Genomic DNA, 16,659 nt, shown 5'->3' on the forward strand with positions numbered 1-16,659 from the left:
CCCAACCCTGCTGGTGCCCCTCACCGCCCCCAATGCCTCCCCCAGCGCTGCTGGTGCCTCTCACTGCCCCCAAAGCCCCCCCAGTACTGTTGGTGCCCCTCACTGCCCCCACTACAGCCCCCCCGCCCTACTCATGTCTCTTGCCTCCCACTCACAGCCACTTCCCCCCAGCCCTGCCAGAAGGGGCCCCCAGCTGCCAGGGCTATGGGGCCAGAGAACCAAGTCTGCAGCTCCCTGCCCCCAACAGCAGGAAGCTGCAGCAGAAGCAACATGGAGCCAGCTCCCCCACTGCTGCTGCCTGCTCAAGTGGGACCAGGGCTCCTGGCTCCACCCCCCAGCGCTGCTAGTGCCCCCCCAGCCAAGACCTGCAACCCCCCAGCCCTGCCAGAGGGGCCTCCAGCCCCCTGCAAGCCCCATTTATGTTAGGGTCCAGGAGAAGAGTGAGAATGAGCTGACCTGAGCTGAGCTGAGTGGAGCAGTGGCTAAGTGACAGCTTCAGGCCCTACCTTCGCCCACCCCCCAGGCAGGGCTGGGTGTTTTCTGCCCTGTTTGCAAACAGGTTTTGCAGGCTGAAGCTCAACCAGCCTGCAAAGCTGTTTGCAAATGCAGGGAATCTGCAGGTTTCTCTGCTGAAAGGATAAATCCGCATTTTCTCTGACAAAAAGGGAAAATCCGTGGTTTTCTTTGTTTTTCTATGGGAAATGGAAAACCTGGATCTCTGCTAGTCACCCACCATTAGAACCTTGTTTAAAGTTCTCCTTATCAGGTTAGCCAAACAAGGCCCAAGGATGTTCTTTCCAAATTTCATGAGAGGGCTCCCAGCCTTCAAATCAAAAGCATTTTATCAGCTATGCATTTACTTCCATGATACAACATTCTCTGCCTGGACCCTTACCTGGGCCATTGACAAAAATGCTACCTGTGTATCAACTGTCCTGCCTATAACCTTGTAGTTTCCTCTGATCTGCTCAGCAGCATTGTTGGTTCCTGCATGGACAAGCAACAAGGAGTACTGGTCTGAGGGATAGTTTCATAGTTTCTAGGTTCGGAAGGGACCTGAGTAGATCATCTAGTCCGACCCCGTGCCATGGCAGGAAAGAGTACTGGGGTCAAACGTTGGATGAGTTCTGGCAATCTCTCCATGCTATCTTGGATGTGGACTCAGGGGAGCAGCACATTTCAGGTCTGAATGATAGATGCATGTTTCTGTCCCACTCTGGAGGGGACAGAACTACCATCTTCTTTCTCTTCTTCCTCACCATGGTGAGTCATGGTGCCCCATCCCAAGGGCCACAGGATTCCTGTTTTTTGGCCTGTGGGATACATCTCTGGTCCTTACCAGCTTTCATCTCCTCTGATGCCCATTCTAGCAGTACAGATGCAGCATGCCTGAAAGCAATCACTTACCTACCTATTGCTACTATCCCATCCATTCAGTGCATAAATATTTCTACAATCAACGACTATTTAATATTTTATTTTCTAACCCTTATTCAAATGTCATGCAGGAAACCTTTATATCAGTACCTCTTAAATTTTCAGTGCTCAGTTTTGCAAACTTTATCATTTTCTGTGATGGCAGCATGCCGTAGAAATGGTCAAGTTAGCTTTAAATTAGCTAGCTTCTCAAGCAAGATAAACTGGCACACACTGAGTTCCATACTATGACAAATAGACTGCTCCCAGCAACCAGGTTCATTTAGATATTTCTATGTTAAACCGTAACTACATATCTATACCATCTCCCTGTCACATCCCAAAGTGCTGCCAAGAAGCACACCCATTCCCATCACTACTGCTCAATACACACCAAGTCTTGGAAGGAAGGAAGTGTAACCCCTTGAAGCAAGCCTGAGTGTGCACCAGTAAGCACCTTCTAGACCCCAAGAGGCATTGAGTCATATGCTCAGGACCTGCCTCATAGGCATCGAACTGACTAATCATGGGAATTAGTCCCATGACGAACTGACTAATCATGGCTATTAGTACTAGCTGAGCAAGCAGACAGATAATACTTCTGAATAGTGCACCAATATGTAGCAGGCTTACCTTTCACAGCTTGGGTTGAATCTCAGGCTTGAGAACCTGCTGTTTTGATTGATGGAGCCCATCCACCAATCAAGAGGCAGCAAGAGAAATAATATCACGCCCCTTTCCTGAGGGGAGGGGGAGAAGAGCTCCCCCGACCTGACTGAAGACTACAAACTGTCAGGTCTGGAAGACTTCAGGGGCAGAGCCCTGGAGCTTATAAAAGAAGCTGTGTGCCCAGCATGGGGGGCAGATGCGTCGGGGACAGAGAAGAGAGAAGAGCGGGGCTTAGAAGAGCTGAGGAGAGCTGCTCAGCAGGGCGAAGCAGTAGCCCAGGAAGAGCCCCTGAAGACTTCTATCAGCCGGAAGCGTGGCATGGCTCCAGCAGTTAGGCTCTCAGTCTGCCGTATGGCACACTGTGTCCAGACCCTGGAAGCTGCGTGAGGCGGCCAGAGACACAGTGCACAGGCTGGTGCATGGAGCAGGATCTTTGGAGCCCCTGGGGTGGCTCAGGTCCTCAACCCCCCAGAACGAGGCTGGGAGCTCAGTGCAGGAGACGCTGCACAGAGGGCGAGAGACCCTGAGAGACACTTGAGGTGGCTCAGGTCTACAGCTGCTGACACGGGGCAGCAGCTCAGTGCAAACGACACTGCCCAGAGGGTCTGGGAACAGACAGAGAGCCCTGGTGCTGCACAAGGCTGTCCAGGCCTCTAACCCCTAGCACAAGGTGACACTACACACAGCAGTGCACGTGGTCCTAAGCCAGGACAGCAGCAGTAGTCAGGCGGCAGGAAAACCCGGTGGGGAACAGAGCTTGACTTGGAGAACAAGAGGCAACCCTCCAGGACTGTGGAGTAGTAAGTTACCCTGGAGAGAGGGTCCCCACAGGGGAGGGACCCCCAAGGGTTGCAAAGGGGCACCACGTGGGCTGCTCCTGGGTGATAGCAGGGTGGCTAAGGAGTCTTTGGGGTCTTCCTCTCCTTTTTGTTTCCCCTGCCACCTCCTTTCCTGTAGTGGTATCTTAGGAGTGGGGCCCCTGCCCTGAAGGGCACCCAGGTAGTCTAAGGACTGCTGATTATATCTATGGACTGTGCCTTACAGTTTATGTGAATAATTTGAAGTAATAGTTTGTATATGAATACAGCTATAAGGTTGCCCAATTGATATCCTTTGGTCTGGTTTGTTCTATTGTTCATCTGTATTTAAATGACAACTGGGTGTGTGTATATCTGTGTGTGTGTGTATATCTATACACACACACACACACATATATATAGAGAGAGAGAGAGTTTATTGTTTTGTAAGTTTGTATACAGTTAAGTAATCAAATGACTGGACCTGACTTTATAGGGGACGGAGGTGGCTGCTGGGCTATTGTGTCCCTCCACAGCACACTGCCCTGCCAATAATTCCCTCAACTGGAGAGGGTCGCATGGCTCCCTGGGGGCTCAGACAGTAAAGAAGTTCTTCCTTATGTCCAGCCTGAAACGGTCATGGAGGAGTTTGTGACTATTCGATCTTGTCATCCCTTGGGGCGCTCTGGTGAACAAAAGTTCCCCCAGATCCTGGTGAACACCCCGATAAACTTATAGGTGGCACGAGATCACCCCTGAGCCTGCGCTTTTCCAGGCTGAAGAGTCCCATGTACACCCAGGCTACAAACATAACCAAACCCAAGGGGACACAGGCTCCCAGGCTCAGTTCTAGTGCCAGGCCCCACCTTGGCCTAAAGTACCTGGAATCTACAATTACAGGGAAAGTCCTGCTTCAGTAGTAAGCCCTGGAATTTTATCTGCTAAAATCTAAGTACTCTCTAAAGCCCACAAACTACAATTTTTCTAAGGATTATAATGATCACGTTAGGGTGTGCTTTTGCAGGGCTGCTAAATCTCTAGTTCTTTTCCCAATGTGAACAGGCGTTAGAGCTTTTCACAGAAAAAAGTTATCAGAGGTTTTTTTTAACACAGTCAAAACTTTCTAGACTGATTCTTGAGACTGAACCATTTTGACTGAGATTTTCCCCCACAAAAAAAACAGCCTGAGGAAAAATGTGGAGTATGGAGAGTCTTTAATAACAGACTATCTATAATGATCACCAAATGCAATAAGCAGTGGCAAATATATGTCATGAGCTGCAATTTTATTGTTGTACTTCTCACTCATCTCACCTCTTAGGGCCCCTATACATGTGCCAAATGTCTGCTCCAATACATGCTAAATTAATCAAGTCTGCTGAAGCACGCTAATTAGCATGCTCCAGCAGCATCTGCATCACTTGTATTCACTGTCCCTATTCTTCAAAATGACAGCAGGGACACTTTAACTAAAGCTTATCAAATGAGCTTCAGTTAAAGTGTTCGTGTTGCCACTCTGAAGTGTGGGATGGCTGAACACATGTGATGCTGCTCTCAGAGCTGCTGTAATTAAAGCGTCCTCCTCCACATCTCTACTCTGGAGAACATGTAAAGATGTCCTTAGATTCTAAGATATCAGATTAATGCATTTTACATCTATGTATTTGAAAGTTCATGGGGTATCAGATTTTAAAATCACTTTCACATAACATTTGTTATACAAAGTTGCATGAGATTGCTTCTAGAAATATTACAACACTTTAGTTTTTCATTACTTTGTGGCTTGTATTTAGCTATAAGGTAACTAGATTTTACAAGACAAGATGCATGAAAGACAGAGCAAATAAGCAGTAGTAGAAGTTCTAAATCACCATTAACATCCAAAATTTGATATAAACTGAAAACATGATGTGAAAAATGACAGAAAGGTCTTCTACTAGTCTTATATTTGCGTAACTCCACTGATGGTTTTGCCACTCACAGATAGTGCAGCCACTGCAAACTCACATCAATAAATTCTAAACATGAGTTCCCAGGTTAGCAGGATAATTAGTCCACATAGCAAGTTCCCATGTTCTAAATGACATCTCTCAGTTGTGAATCACATTTATACCTACCTGTTTCTCTCTCTTTGTTACCTCTGCCAAGGTTGTTTTAAGTGCCTTCACTTCACTGTTTGTTGCTTCTAGCATATTTCTGGCTCTTTCTTTACCCTCCTTAGCTTCATGCTCCATTAAATGTAGTTCTGATTTGACAGCGATCAGCTGCTTCTCAGCCTTCTCTTTCATCTTTCCCAGCTTTCCTTGGGACTTATTTAGCTCTTCTATGGTTCTGTTCTGTTCAAGGGTCTTAATCTAAAATAAACAATCCACAAAGAAATATTACATTCTTCATACTTTCATCAGTGAAAACCAAATATTAAAAATGGCTCCTCAAGAATGCGTATCTGCTCAGTTGAGCTTAAAAAGGCTGTTTTCACTACTATAATACCACAAACATTTTGAAAACATACAGAACAGTGGAAAAGCCAAAACTTTGCCTGTTTTAAAGTGTCTTCTCCCAGGCTCAAAGTAAAGCAGATTTTCTAAGGGAAAATAAAGCATGTTCTGCAGGACTAGTTTAAATTTTAGCCATCGGTACAAAAAAGAATGTGAGCATGTTTGGTGTTTTACATGCCATCATATTAACCTGAATCCTTTTGGACAATATTACACATTTCTTAAATATGCATGATAGATTCTGAAATATCAAACATATTTTGACATTATTAAACTTTTTTTTCCTAAAACAGATAGGTTTACCAGTTCTTCATTCATATACTTTTCCTTTGTTAGTCACTGGTGAAAGGTACCGTTCTACTTCACCTTAAGTTCACTGGTTTCAGACAATTTAGCTTTCAGGTCAGTGTTAGATTCTCTTGCCAAGTCCAGCTCCTTCTGTAACCTCTCCACTTTCTTATGCAACTTTCTAATAGTGAGATTGGCCTCATCTCTCTCCACAGCCAGGGCTGTTCGCACTTGTTTCTCTTCTTCCAGCTGAGAGATTTTCTGCCGCAGAAGATTCATGTGCAGCTCTTTGCTCTCAAGCTTTTCTTTCTGAGTCTTCAACTGTTTTTAAGAGAACAAGGAAATTTAAATCAAGCAAACAAAAACAACTTCAACACCCATTACATGTGAATGAACTATCATAGTAAGTTTGGTCCTGCTATGGCACATTTCTCTAAATTTGAACTCCTCCTCCTCCTCCTCCTCTCTTAAAAGGCTCTGTATGATTCTGCTCTGGGTTACAGTCACTTTTATCTAGTTCTCCTATATGTCACCATTTATCAGATCACTGTACTTCCTTCATCATGCCTCTGAGTCATCCTTTATATGGTAAAATACTGTACTCCTTCCTGGATGGTTGAATATATATTGCACCTAACACCTGAGATTGCTTTTACAACTACTGAATGTAAGATGCCTGATGGTATTTGACCCAAACCATATAAAGGTACTGTGCTATTGATATAAACTATTACCTGTATCTGAATATTTAAAACACTAAGAGAATCAAGGTTTAGGAAAGTTATGTTTTATTGATAACTGGTGAATTCAATGTGTTGACTGGGCCAAAAAGGGATTTTTCTAGGTTTCAATAACTTTTGCTATTTTTTATATGCTACAAAAGTCATATTTTTGTTAAGACTGTGCAAAAGTTGTGTTTTGTCTTCAATTAACCAACCTCATAACTGTTGTAAGCAACTTGGTGAATATGGAAATGTATTCAGCAAAATCTCTTTAAGGTTGCAAATAATATCTATGCACGGGAATACAGTGGGCTCCCAAGCCAGGTTTCTATAGAAAGGAAATAATAAGAACATCCATCTGTAAAACATGATTAGGTTAACTTTTGTTCATCTACCTTTCTCTGTAGGTTGTGCGCCATGGTCTTGTTTTCAATTACTGCATCACCTTCCAGCTTGACCAACTGCTCTGCCCGAACCAGAATTGCATCAAGTCTCATGTCAAAACCAATTTCAGCTGCTATTCTGTCCAACTTCATTTTATCAGAAAGTTGTTCCAGAAATTTCAGGTACTGAAACAAGAAATGAAAGAGTTAGAAAATAATTTTTAAAAAATTCCCCTCGAGTCCTTGAAAATCTAAACCAATTTCATAGATGCAAGGGACCTTGCGAGATCATCAGGTCCAGTCCCCTGCCCAAGTGGCAGGAAATCAGCTGCGATTAGATCACCCCAGCAAGATAAGCATCCAAGCATTTCTTAAAGGTATCCAGAGTAGGTGCTTGCACCACTCTTGGGGGGAGTCTATTCCAGAATCTGGAGACTCAGGAAGTAAAGAAGTTTTTCCTTATGTCCAGTCTAAAATGGTCTTCCAGCAGTTCCTCTGTACTGGCAGCAACTAAGACCATTTATTGGTGAAATGAAACAGTATGCACCACAGATGATGCGACTGATAAAGATTTCTCATATTGTTCTTTTTAAATAGGTATTTGTTTGAAAAAAAACAAACAAACCCCTTACCTCATTATTTAGCATGTTAGTTATAAGCTATTATGGCTTGTGGCACTGGCTACCACAGCTAGCCCAAGAGGCAGAGTATAAGTAGAACTTACATAAGAATGCCAGCTATTCTCAATCGTTCTGGAAGGAGAAACAACATTTTAAACCCATTAGATTATACTCCTACTGTAGGTCCTATTTCATAGATTTCATAGACATTAGGGCTGGAAGGGACCTCAAAAGATCGAGTCCAGCCCCCCGCCCAAAGGGCAGGAAGTCAGCTGGGGTCAAAGGATCCCAGCAAGATAAACGTCCAAATGTCTCTTAAAGGAGTCCAGAGTAGGTACTTGCACCACCTCTGGTGGCAGTCTGTTCCAGGCCTTGGGGGCTTGGTTGAGTAAAGAAGTTCTTCCTTATGTCCAGCCTAAAATAGTCTTGGAGGAGTTTGTGACTGTTTGACCTCGTCATCCCTTGGGGCACTCTGGTGAACAGGCGTTCCCCCAGATCCTGATGTACACCCCTTATATACTGTTAGATAGCCACCAGGTCCCCCCGAGTCTGTGCTTTTCCAGGCTGAAGAGTCCCATAGCTCTCACCCTCTCATCATAAGGCCTGCTTTCCTGCCCTCTGATCATGCACGTGGCTCTCCTCTGGACTCTCTCAAGCTTCTCCACATCCTTTTTGAATTGTGGAGCCCAGAACTGGAAGCAGTACTCCAACTGCAGCCTCACCAAGGCCGAGTAGAGCAGGAGGATGACATCCTGGGATTGCTAGAGAAGCATCTATGGATGCAAGCCAGAGTTTTGCTCACTTTACCAGCTGCAACATCACACTGGTGGCTCATATTTATCTTGTGGTCAATCATGATCCCCAAGTCCCTTTCAGCTGTGGTACTACCAAGTGTAGCACTGCCGAGCCTATAAGCATGCTGCAGGTTTTTCTTCCCAAGGTAGAGTACCATGCATTTTTCGGTGTTGAACACCATCAGGTTTTCATCTGCCCATTTTCTGAGCCTATCAAGGTCAGCCTGGATCACCATCCTGTCCCCGACTGAGGACGCTTTACCCCAAAGTTTGCTGTCACTGGCAAACTTGGCCAGTCTGCTTCTGACACCAATGTCCATATCATTAATGAAGAAGTTAAAGAGTATAGGCTCAAGGAACAGAGCCTTGGGGGACACCACTGGTCACAACGCACCATGATGATTGACTTCCGTTAACTACCATTCTCTGGGTCCGACCTTAGAGCGAATTCCCCAGCCAGCAGACTGTGATGTAGCCAAGGCTGCTGTTGGCCAGTTCTTCTATGAGATGATCATGGGATACCGGATGGAAAGCTTTTTTAAAATCAAGATATATGATGTCAATCTCCTTTCCTTTGTCCAGGTGATATGTCACCTGATCATAGAAGGAGATAAGACTGGTCAGGCAAGACCTACCCACAACAAACCCATGCTGGCTATCGCTCAGGATGTTGCCATCAGCCAGTTTGTCAAGAATGGTCTCTTTGATAATTTTTTCCAAGATCTTCCCTGGGATAGAGGTCAGGCTGATGGGCCTATAGTTCTCTAAATCTACTTTCCTCCTTTTTTTGAAGATAGGCAGTATGTTGGCCTTCTTCCAATTTTCAGGCACTTTACCTGAGCGCCACAAGTTCTTGAAGATCCGTGCCTGTGGCTGAGCTATGATGCTTACCAGCTCTTTAAATACCCTGGGGTATAAACTGTCTGGCCAGCTGACTTAAAGGTGTCCAGCCTCTCAAGGTGTTCCTTCACATGGTCAACATTGATGAAGGGTAACAATTTTCCCTCACCCTGGCCATCCCATAACATATTGAGCAGGGCTGTCCCCTGGGGCTGGTGAAAAAATGATGCAAAATAACCATTAAGCAGGTTGCCTTTTTCCTTGGCGTCGGCTGTCAGTTGACCCATATGGTTTGGCAGGGATCCAATGTTACCCTTGCTTTTCCTCCCGCTCCCCACATATCTAAAAAAGGACTTTTATTATCCTTGATGCGTGTAGCCAGTTGGAGTTCAGTCACAACCATGGCTTTTCTGGTTCACTCCCTACAGGTCTGGACCAGTGCAGAATACTCCTCCTTTGAGGTGGATCTAGTCTTCCATCCTTTGTAGGTCTTTCTTTTTAGACACAGGAGGTCCACTAGTTCCCTGCAGAGCCAAGGGGGTTGGTGTTCCCTTTTGCTGCCTTTCTTCCAAGACAGGATAGACATGGCTTGTACTTTCAGGATCGCTCCCTTGAGGAGCAACCACACATCCTGAACTCCCCTCCCCTTTGGGTCGTGGTCTCTTCGGGCCTCACCAACAGGCCTCCTGAACTTGTCAAAGTCAGCTTTCCTGAAGTTGAGGACTTCTGCTTGCTGACTGACTTGCCAGCTTTACGGCAGATAATGAAGGTGATCAGCCCATGGTTGCTGTTTTCCAGCTTCCCTTTGATTGTTAGGTTGCTGATTAAGTCATCCCCTGTTGCCAGTACCAGGTTGAGCACCAGTTTGCCTCTCGTTAGTCCATAGACTTCTTGAGTCAGATAGAGCTCATCCACGCACATGAGGAAGCTTTGCAACTGTTCAGATTTAGCCGCATGCTCTTCCCACGAGATGTCTGGGTAGTTGAAGTCTCCCATGACAACTACGCAGCAGGAGTGTGCAGCCTCAGCCAGTTCCCTGGAGAATTCCTGGTCGAACTCTTGATCCTGGCTAGGAGGTCTATAGTAGACTCCCACCATTGTGTCCCCTGTGCCTTGTTCACCACAGATTTTAACCCAGAGAGTCTCCAGTCATCCACCCTGCCAACGTCAGCTTGCAGGCATGCGTAGATTTCCTTGACATAAAGAGCTACACCCCTGCCCCTTTGGTCCACATGATCTCCCCTGTATGAGGTATAGCTATCTATACCTGTTGCCCAGTCATAGGTGGAGTCCCACCAGGTCTCTGTTATCCCTATGAGATCGTAGTCATTCTTGTTTAGCAGGAGTACCAGTTCTTCCTGTTTATTCCCCAAGCTCCTGGCATTGGTGTACAGGCACGTAAGCGTCCCATTTGGGGCCCTTGCCTTCCCTACACATTGTTCTGGGGCTGGGACAGAGGTGGGTTCCCTTAAGTGCCTTAGCCTGCTGGATTTGCAAAAGTTGCCCAGTGGGCTTGCAGTAGCGGTAGTCTCCCCATTCCCCTGTGGGCTTAGTTTAAAGCCTGGTCAAGCAGGTCAGCCAGTCTGGCTGAGAAAAGCCTCCTCCCCAGCACAGTGAGGTGGAGGCCACTTTTCCCAACAGACCACTGCCTCTCTCACCAAAGAGCTAAAGCCTTCACAATGACACCAGCACCACAGTCTTTGGTTGACTACCTCGATCCTCCTCTCCCTCCTCAGCCCATAGCCCAAACCCGGGAGGATTGAGGAAAATACCACCTGTGCCCCCAACCCCTTAAGCCCCTCTCCCAAAACCCTGTAGCATCTCATGACCCGGCTGGGATTGCTCTGAGCCATGTCATTCATGCCCACATGGATAAGAAGCATACGGTAGTGGTCAGTGGGCCGGATGAGTTTAGGGATTCTCTCGGCCACGTCCCAAATACAGGCTCCTGGGAAACAACATACGCCCAGGTCTAAGGGGTTGGGGTGGTAAATTGATCCCCAGTCCCCCTCAGGACGGAGTCCCCCATGACAACCACTCTATGAGTGGCCTTAGGGAGAGCAGGGACGGTAGCTGTGGGTGATCTTCCATTGCCTGCAGGAGCTGGCAGCTCTGCAGGCTCTACTGGGGTTGCAAGAGGTTTGTACCTGTCGCAAAGCTCGAGAGGAGAGGGGACCTTCACGCAGTAGGCTTTGGGGCTGTTGACCACCTTGGTCCAACCCCCTGGCTGGACAGTATGGGAGATCCCCGAGTCCTCCCTTGCCCTGGAAAGTGACCTTGGTCTACCCTCTGCCTCCATGGGGTGAAGGGCCTGGCAGTAGGTTTGGGATCCCTCCCTCCCTGCTGCAGGCCCTACCTACCTCCAGCTGCATTGGGGGTCCTGGTCAGGGTCCTGCTGGGGGAATCCTAGGGGTCCCTGTGTTCAACAGGGATGCGACGGGCTTCCACCCGTGCATCTCACACCGAAGCCAGGGACAAACTGAGGCCTTGGTGTCACCAGGCCCTTCTTAAACTGCACGCATGTGCAGAAGGGCTTGCCGACAGCGCCTTGCCACTCTTGGGGCTGGGGTGTCCCTGCCCCACGGAAGAAGGAGACAGGTGAGTGCCCCCCCCTTTCCCTGACTCATGCACTGGGTGAGACCGGTCGCATGGCTCCCTGGGGGCTGGGTCAAGCAGGAGCTGGGGGGGCGGTGTCTTTCCTCAGCTCCCACTCAGCTGCCCTTCAGCTGACTGGGTTGGGGTCCCTTCCTCCCTGCCGCAGGCCCCACCTACCTCTGGCTGCACTGGGAGTCCTGGTTGGGGTCCTGCTGGGAGGTTCTGGGGGTCCCTGAGCTCAACAGGAGCGCGATGGGCTTCTGCCCGTGCATCTCATGCCAAAGCTGGGGACAAACTTTTCAAACTGATTTGAAATAATATGAATAATAGTTGAAAAATTTATATAAAAATAAAAGCAGAGACAAATGTGGGTGGGGGAAAAGTACACACCACAGGCTTTAGAGTCAATTCAACATTCTTGCCTAGCCTTCATTCTCTTCTTCACATGATCTTCTCCCCAAGATCTTGGGAAGAAGATCATGTGAAGAAGGGAATGAAAGCTAGGCAAGACTGTTGTGATCCTCTGGTTCAGAGAACAGAGAATTTTTTTCCTAATTAGACCCAGGAAATGAAAAAGGAAGAGGCAAAAAGACTTGGATCTTTTTTTAAAAAAAATCAGCATCTAGCTGTGCTGTTGAGCAGGAGAGCCAGAGGAATTATAGAAAAGTTGGAACGGACCTTAGGAGGTCACCTGGTCCTACTACCTTTTCTGGACAGGAACATCCCCCTCCAAACCATCCCAAAATAAATGCTTGTCCAATCTGTACTTAAAGACCTTCAGTCATGGCAATTACAGAAATTCTCAGTAAACTATGCCATCAGCTTGGTCCTAGGTATGATTGTAAACTGTATCTGAGTGGAGGACCTAGTGGCAACATGGTGGGATTACTCATGGCAGCATAGCTCCTATAAAATACCACCATGCTGCAACCTCCAAAGTACGGCAAGTATAGGGTGCTTCAAAACCCTAACCATCACTTCCTTTTGGGTACTCCTTGGTTGGAGAAAGGCTAAGGGACATCACCCTGACCAAAATGTGTCCTCACTGAGGCATTAGGCAGTCAGCAGCAGTTTTTATCTGATGCTCTCTAGGAGAAGCTACAACCATCAAGGCACTGAAAGTCTGGATTTGGTCTGCCTTTTGGATTCTGTCTCAGTGAGCTAAAGGGGGCAGGGGATGGTAGGGCTTGCATAACTTCCACTCCTCCATACTCTTGCCTACATATTCACATCAAAGGTGATTAGACCTGTTACATGTACACCATGATCCAGAGGATCAATGATTGCCTACTATGCCATTAGCTAACCAACTTCATAGTTAGAGAGTTATTCCTAATATCTAACCTAAATCTTTCTTGTTGCAACCTTTATCTCTTGCCCTATTCCCTATGGACTCAGTGAAAGGTTGATTACCATCCTCTTTAACAACAACCCTCTTTGTATTTGGGAGCTGTTATCAAGCATCTCGACTCCCTTATCCCCCATTCTTTTCTTCAGACTAAATAATCCCAGATTTTTCAACCTTTTCTTGCATGTAATGTTTCCCGGATGTCTTATGAATTTTTGTTGCTCTCCTCTTTCAAAATTCTAACCTCCTTATAGAATACTTTTTTGTTGCCTTTTTGTGCCTTGGCCTTCCAGATTTTGTTCCTACATGAAAAGTTGTCTATTATTCATCCTTTGCAAATGAGTAACAGACAACTTTCCATTTCTTGTATGCCTTTTTAACTTTTAAGTCATTAAAGAGCTTACTTTTAGCTAAGCTGGTCTCTCGTTGTTTCCAATCCTTTCTTCTGCATAAGGATAACACACTCTTGTTCTACTGGCTCTTCAAGATACTGCTAACTCCCCTTAACTAGTTTGTCCTCAGATTTGCCTTCTATGAGATCCTGCCCAGCAATTCCCCAAGTTTAGTAAAGTCTTCTTTTCTGAAGCCCAATGACTTTATTCTGCTGCTTTCCTTTCTTCCTTTCCTTAAGACCACAAACTTGATCATTTCATCCTCACTGTGACCTAAGTTGCTTTTCACCTTCACATTCTCAACCAATTCCTCCCTATTAGTAAGTAGCCAGTTACAAAGAGCTCCTCTTGGAGGTAGTTTTGCTACCATCTGCATCAAAAAGGTGTTTACAACACAATCCAAAAATATGCATTATCTATACATTGCTGCATTACCCTCCCAACAAATATCATGAAAATTATAGCCTTCACAAGCACCAGGCCCTGTAATTTAGATATTTCAGTGAGTGTGGTTTTTTTTAAAGTCTCGTTCACCTTTCACCTCCAACTACTGATTTGGTTTGGTGGTATACAGCAGACACGTACCAGGACACTGCCTTTCATCTTTCCTCCTTTTACCTTCACACAGAGATTTTCAACCAGTCAACCTCCCACTTTGTTCTGTACCAGAATAAGCATGTGTGTGTTTCCCCCTATCTGTTCTTCCTAAACAAGTTATACCCACCCGTGACAGTATTGCAGTAGACCTATCCCACCAAGTTTCAATTATTCCACTTAGACTGTAATGTTATATGTGAACTAGGTTCCCCTTCCCTTCTGCTTATTCCCAGTTTCTTGTACCAATATAAACAGCTTGGACCATGGATAGATGTTACATGTGCAACTATGTAGCCTTTCTCAATACTTTATTACCATAACTGTTTAATTTTTTACCTTAAAGGGTTTTTTTCCTCCCTAATTTCTAGTCCTGGGGAAGGTAAAATATGGCCTGGGGGCCAAATCCAGCCCACGGAGGGATTTTGTCCAGCCTGTGGCAGATCCCTCGGTCCCACCTGGCCCAAGCATGATGGATAGCTCAAGCCATGGCACATGCAACTGGTCCTGCCATCCCTGGACGCACAGCGGGGCTGGGGCAGCATAGCAGCAGGTCTCCATTTCCCAGCAGCCCTGGAGGCAACTCCTTCTGGCTGCCACTGCTGGACCTAGCCCTGCTGCCCAGGCACCCTTGCCCATTTACCCTACACCCACTGCCAGGGATGGGACCCACATAGGAAAAGTGCAAGGCCGGAAGGCTGGGATGGAGCTGGGAGCTGGTGGGGAGTGGCATCCAGAAGTGGAATGGGCAGGCAGGGCTGTGGAAACCCTGGGATCTTGGAGTGATGATAGCGTAGGCCCACGTAGAGCCACAATCTGCTGCACACCCCTGCGATGGGTACAAGTTCTGCAGGCAGGGATGTGCAGGGAGCAGATTGGAGCTCTGCCCCAGCTCCAGCCTTGCACTGTCACCACCCCACAGTCGCATCTGTGGCCCTGGATGCTGTTCCTCACCCACCCCTGTATCCTGCCCATGCAGCTCCCAGCTGGTCTCCATGGAGACTCCAGGATCATGGATCCATGACAGCACAGGGTCAGGGCAGAGCCTGATGTTCCTGTCCCAGCCCCATGGAGACTGCCTGAGAGTCATGCGGACAGCTATATCCAAGGCCAGGGCTGGGATCTTAGGGTGGTGGCAGGTCACATTTCTACAAATGGGAAATAATCTATGCCATTACTTTTTGTTTCTCAGTTTTCAAACCATCTCTCTCCACATCTCCAGACACCAATTCTCCCTCCAGATGCCTCAATTGATCCTGGAGACTTTCAGCTTGTTTTTCTGCTTTCCTGGCCCCTTGCAGAGCATCCTGGTATGACTTGGTTTGAATCTCCAACTGTTCAGTCAGCTTAGCTATTTGGGCTTCAAACTGGGACATCATCTGGAAGCAAGCACACAAACAAGCCAGACTAAGTTAACTGATATGTAACGGTCCAAGTCATAAAAATGCTCATCCCCTAAACTATTAAAAGCAGTAGAAAATAAATTCATTTTTCCCAAATAAAAGTTTTTTTAAAGTAAGGGGGGAAAAACCTTTGGTGTAACTATAAGAAAAAATGACAGAAGAAGCTGAAAAAGCTGATTCAGTGAGTCACTGAATCAAAAATAGACAGTAATACTGAGATTATATCTAAGATATGCCCATGAACTGAAAGTAGATAGCTACTTTTTTTAATATAAAAACTGCATACACATTCCAAAGATGTTGACTAGCTTGAATTAATTGGCAAACAGTTACTATATTTACTCAAATCCAAGATGAGATCCCGTGTCACCCCTCCCCTCCTCATCGTGGATTCAAGCACCAGCATAGGGCAGGTGGCAGCTCAGCTCCAGCTTTGGCCCTAGCCTTGGACCTAAATTCAGAGCTGAACCATTATTTGCCCCAGGCCAGGATGGCTCATTTGTGGGGGGAGGGGACTTGCAGCTGAGGGAGCATGGGAGAGACTGCAGGGTGTATAGGGAGAACCTGCAGTCTGCCCCCCCCTGCAACACTCACTCTCTGCTCCCATGCCTCTCTTACATTCTGCTCTGGCTCCTGTCCTGATTCGGCCCAGCCAGGAACAGCCACTGTCCTTCCTGGCTGGGCTAGGCTAAGGCTGCTGTTGTTGCTGACTGCCCCAGAGGAGCAGAAGTACAGCAGAACGTGGGATGGGGGCAGGGTATAGGGAGTAGCACCTTAAATTTGAAGCTGTCTTGGATTTGGATAAATACTATAATTCTAGTAAAAGTAAGCTCTCCAGGTGCCTACAGACAGGTGGGGAGGCTGTTCTGACATGCTGTAATTGTAGTGCATAGGAACAGACTCAACTAATCAAGTCTGCTGGAGCATGTAATTAGCACGCTCCAGCATCCTCTGCATCTCATGTATTCAGTATCTCCATGCTCCAAAATGGTGGCAAGGTGCTTTAAACCTCATTTGATGAGCTTTAATTAAAGTGCCCCTGCCACCATTTTGAAGCGCAGGGACACTCATACACAAGACACTGCAGGCACTTTAATCAGAGCCACTCTAATTAGAGCTCCCCTCCCCACCATCCCCAGAGCACATGTAAAAATGCCCACAAACTCTAGTCTACACCTATTCTGAAAAAATGTTTTATTAAGGGGAGTTAAAAAATTTAATAGCATCCAATATAGAATGTGTTACAGCTGGTCTTGGTCAACACTACAACGCATATCAAAAGAAATTCTTGAAAAATGTC

General features: G+C 46.5%; 1 protein-coding gene across 2 annotated transcripts in view; it reads right to left on the minus strand.

The window, feature by feature from the left end:
* The window catches only part of CCDC170 (coiled-coil domain containing 170), a 113,873-nt gene that overhangs the window by 12,137 nt on the left and 85,077 nt on the right, over window positions 1-16,659 (minus strand). For both annotated transcript variants that reach the window (XM_019550070.1, XM_019550068.1), the window contains 4 exons: window positions 15,135-15,335; window positions 6,786-6,959; window positions 5,747-5,989; window positions 5,000-5,236 (listed from right to left, as the gene is read on the minus strand). In XM_019550070.1, the coding sequence (XP_019405615.1) occupies window positions 5,000-5,236; window positions 5,747-5,989; window positions 6,786-6,959; window positions 15,135-15,335 (855 nt within the window). The remainder of the gene's footprint in view (window positions 1-4,999; window positions 5,237-5,746; window positions 5,990-6,785; window positions 6,960-15,134; window positions 15,336-16,659) is intronic.

Source organism: Crocodylus porosus, unplaced genomic scaffold (assembly GCF_001723895.1).
Source record: "Crocodylus porosus isolate Cpor-Errol unplaced genomic scaffold, CroPor_comp1, whole genome shotgun sequence".
NCBI classification, from domain to species: Eukaryota; Metazoa; Chordata; order Crocodylia; family Crocodylidae; genus Crocodylus; species Crocodylus porosus.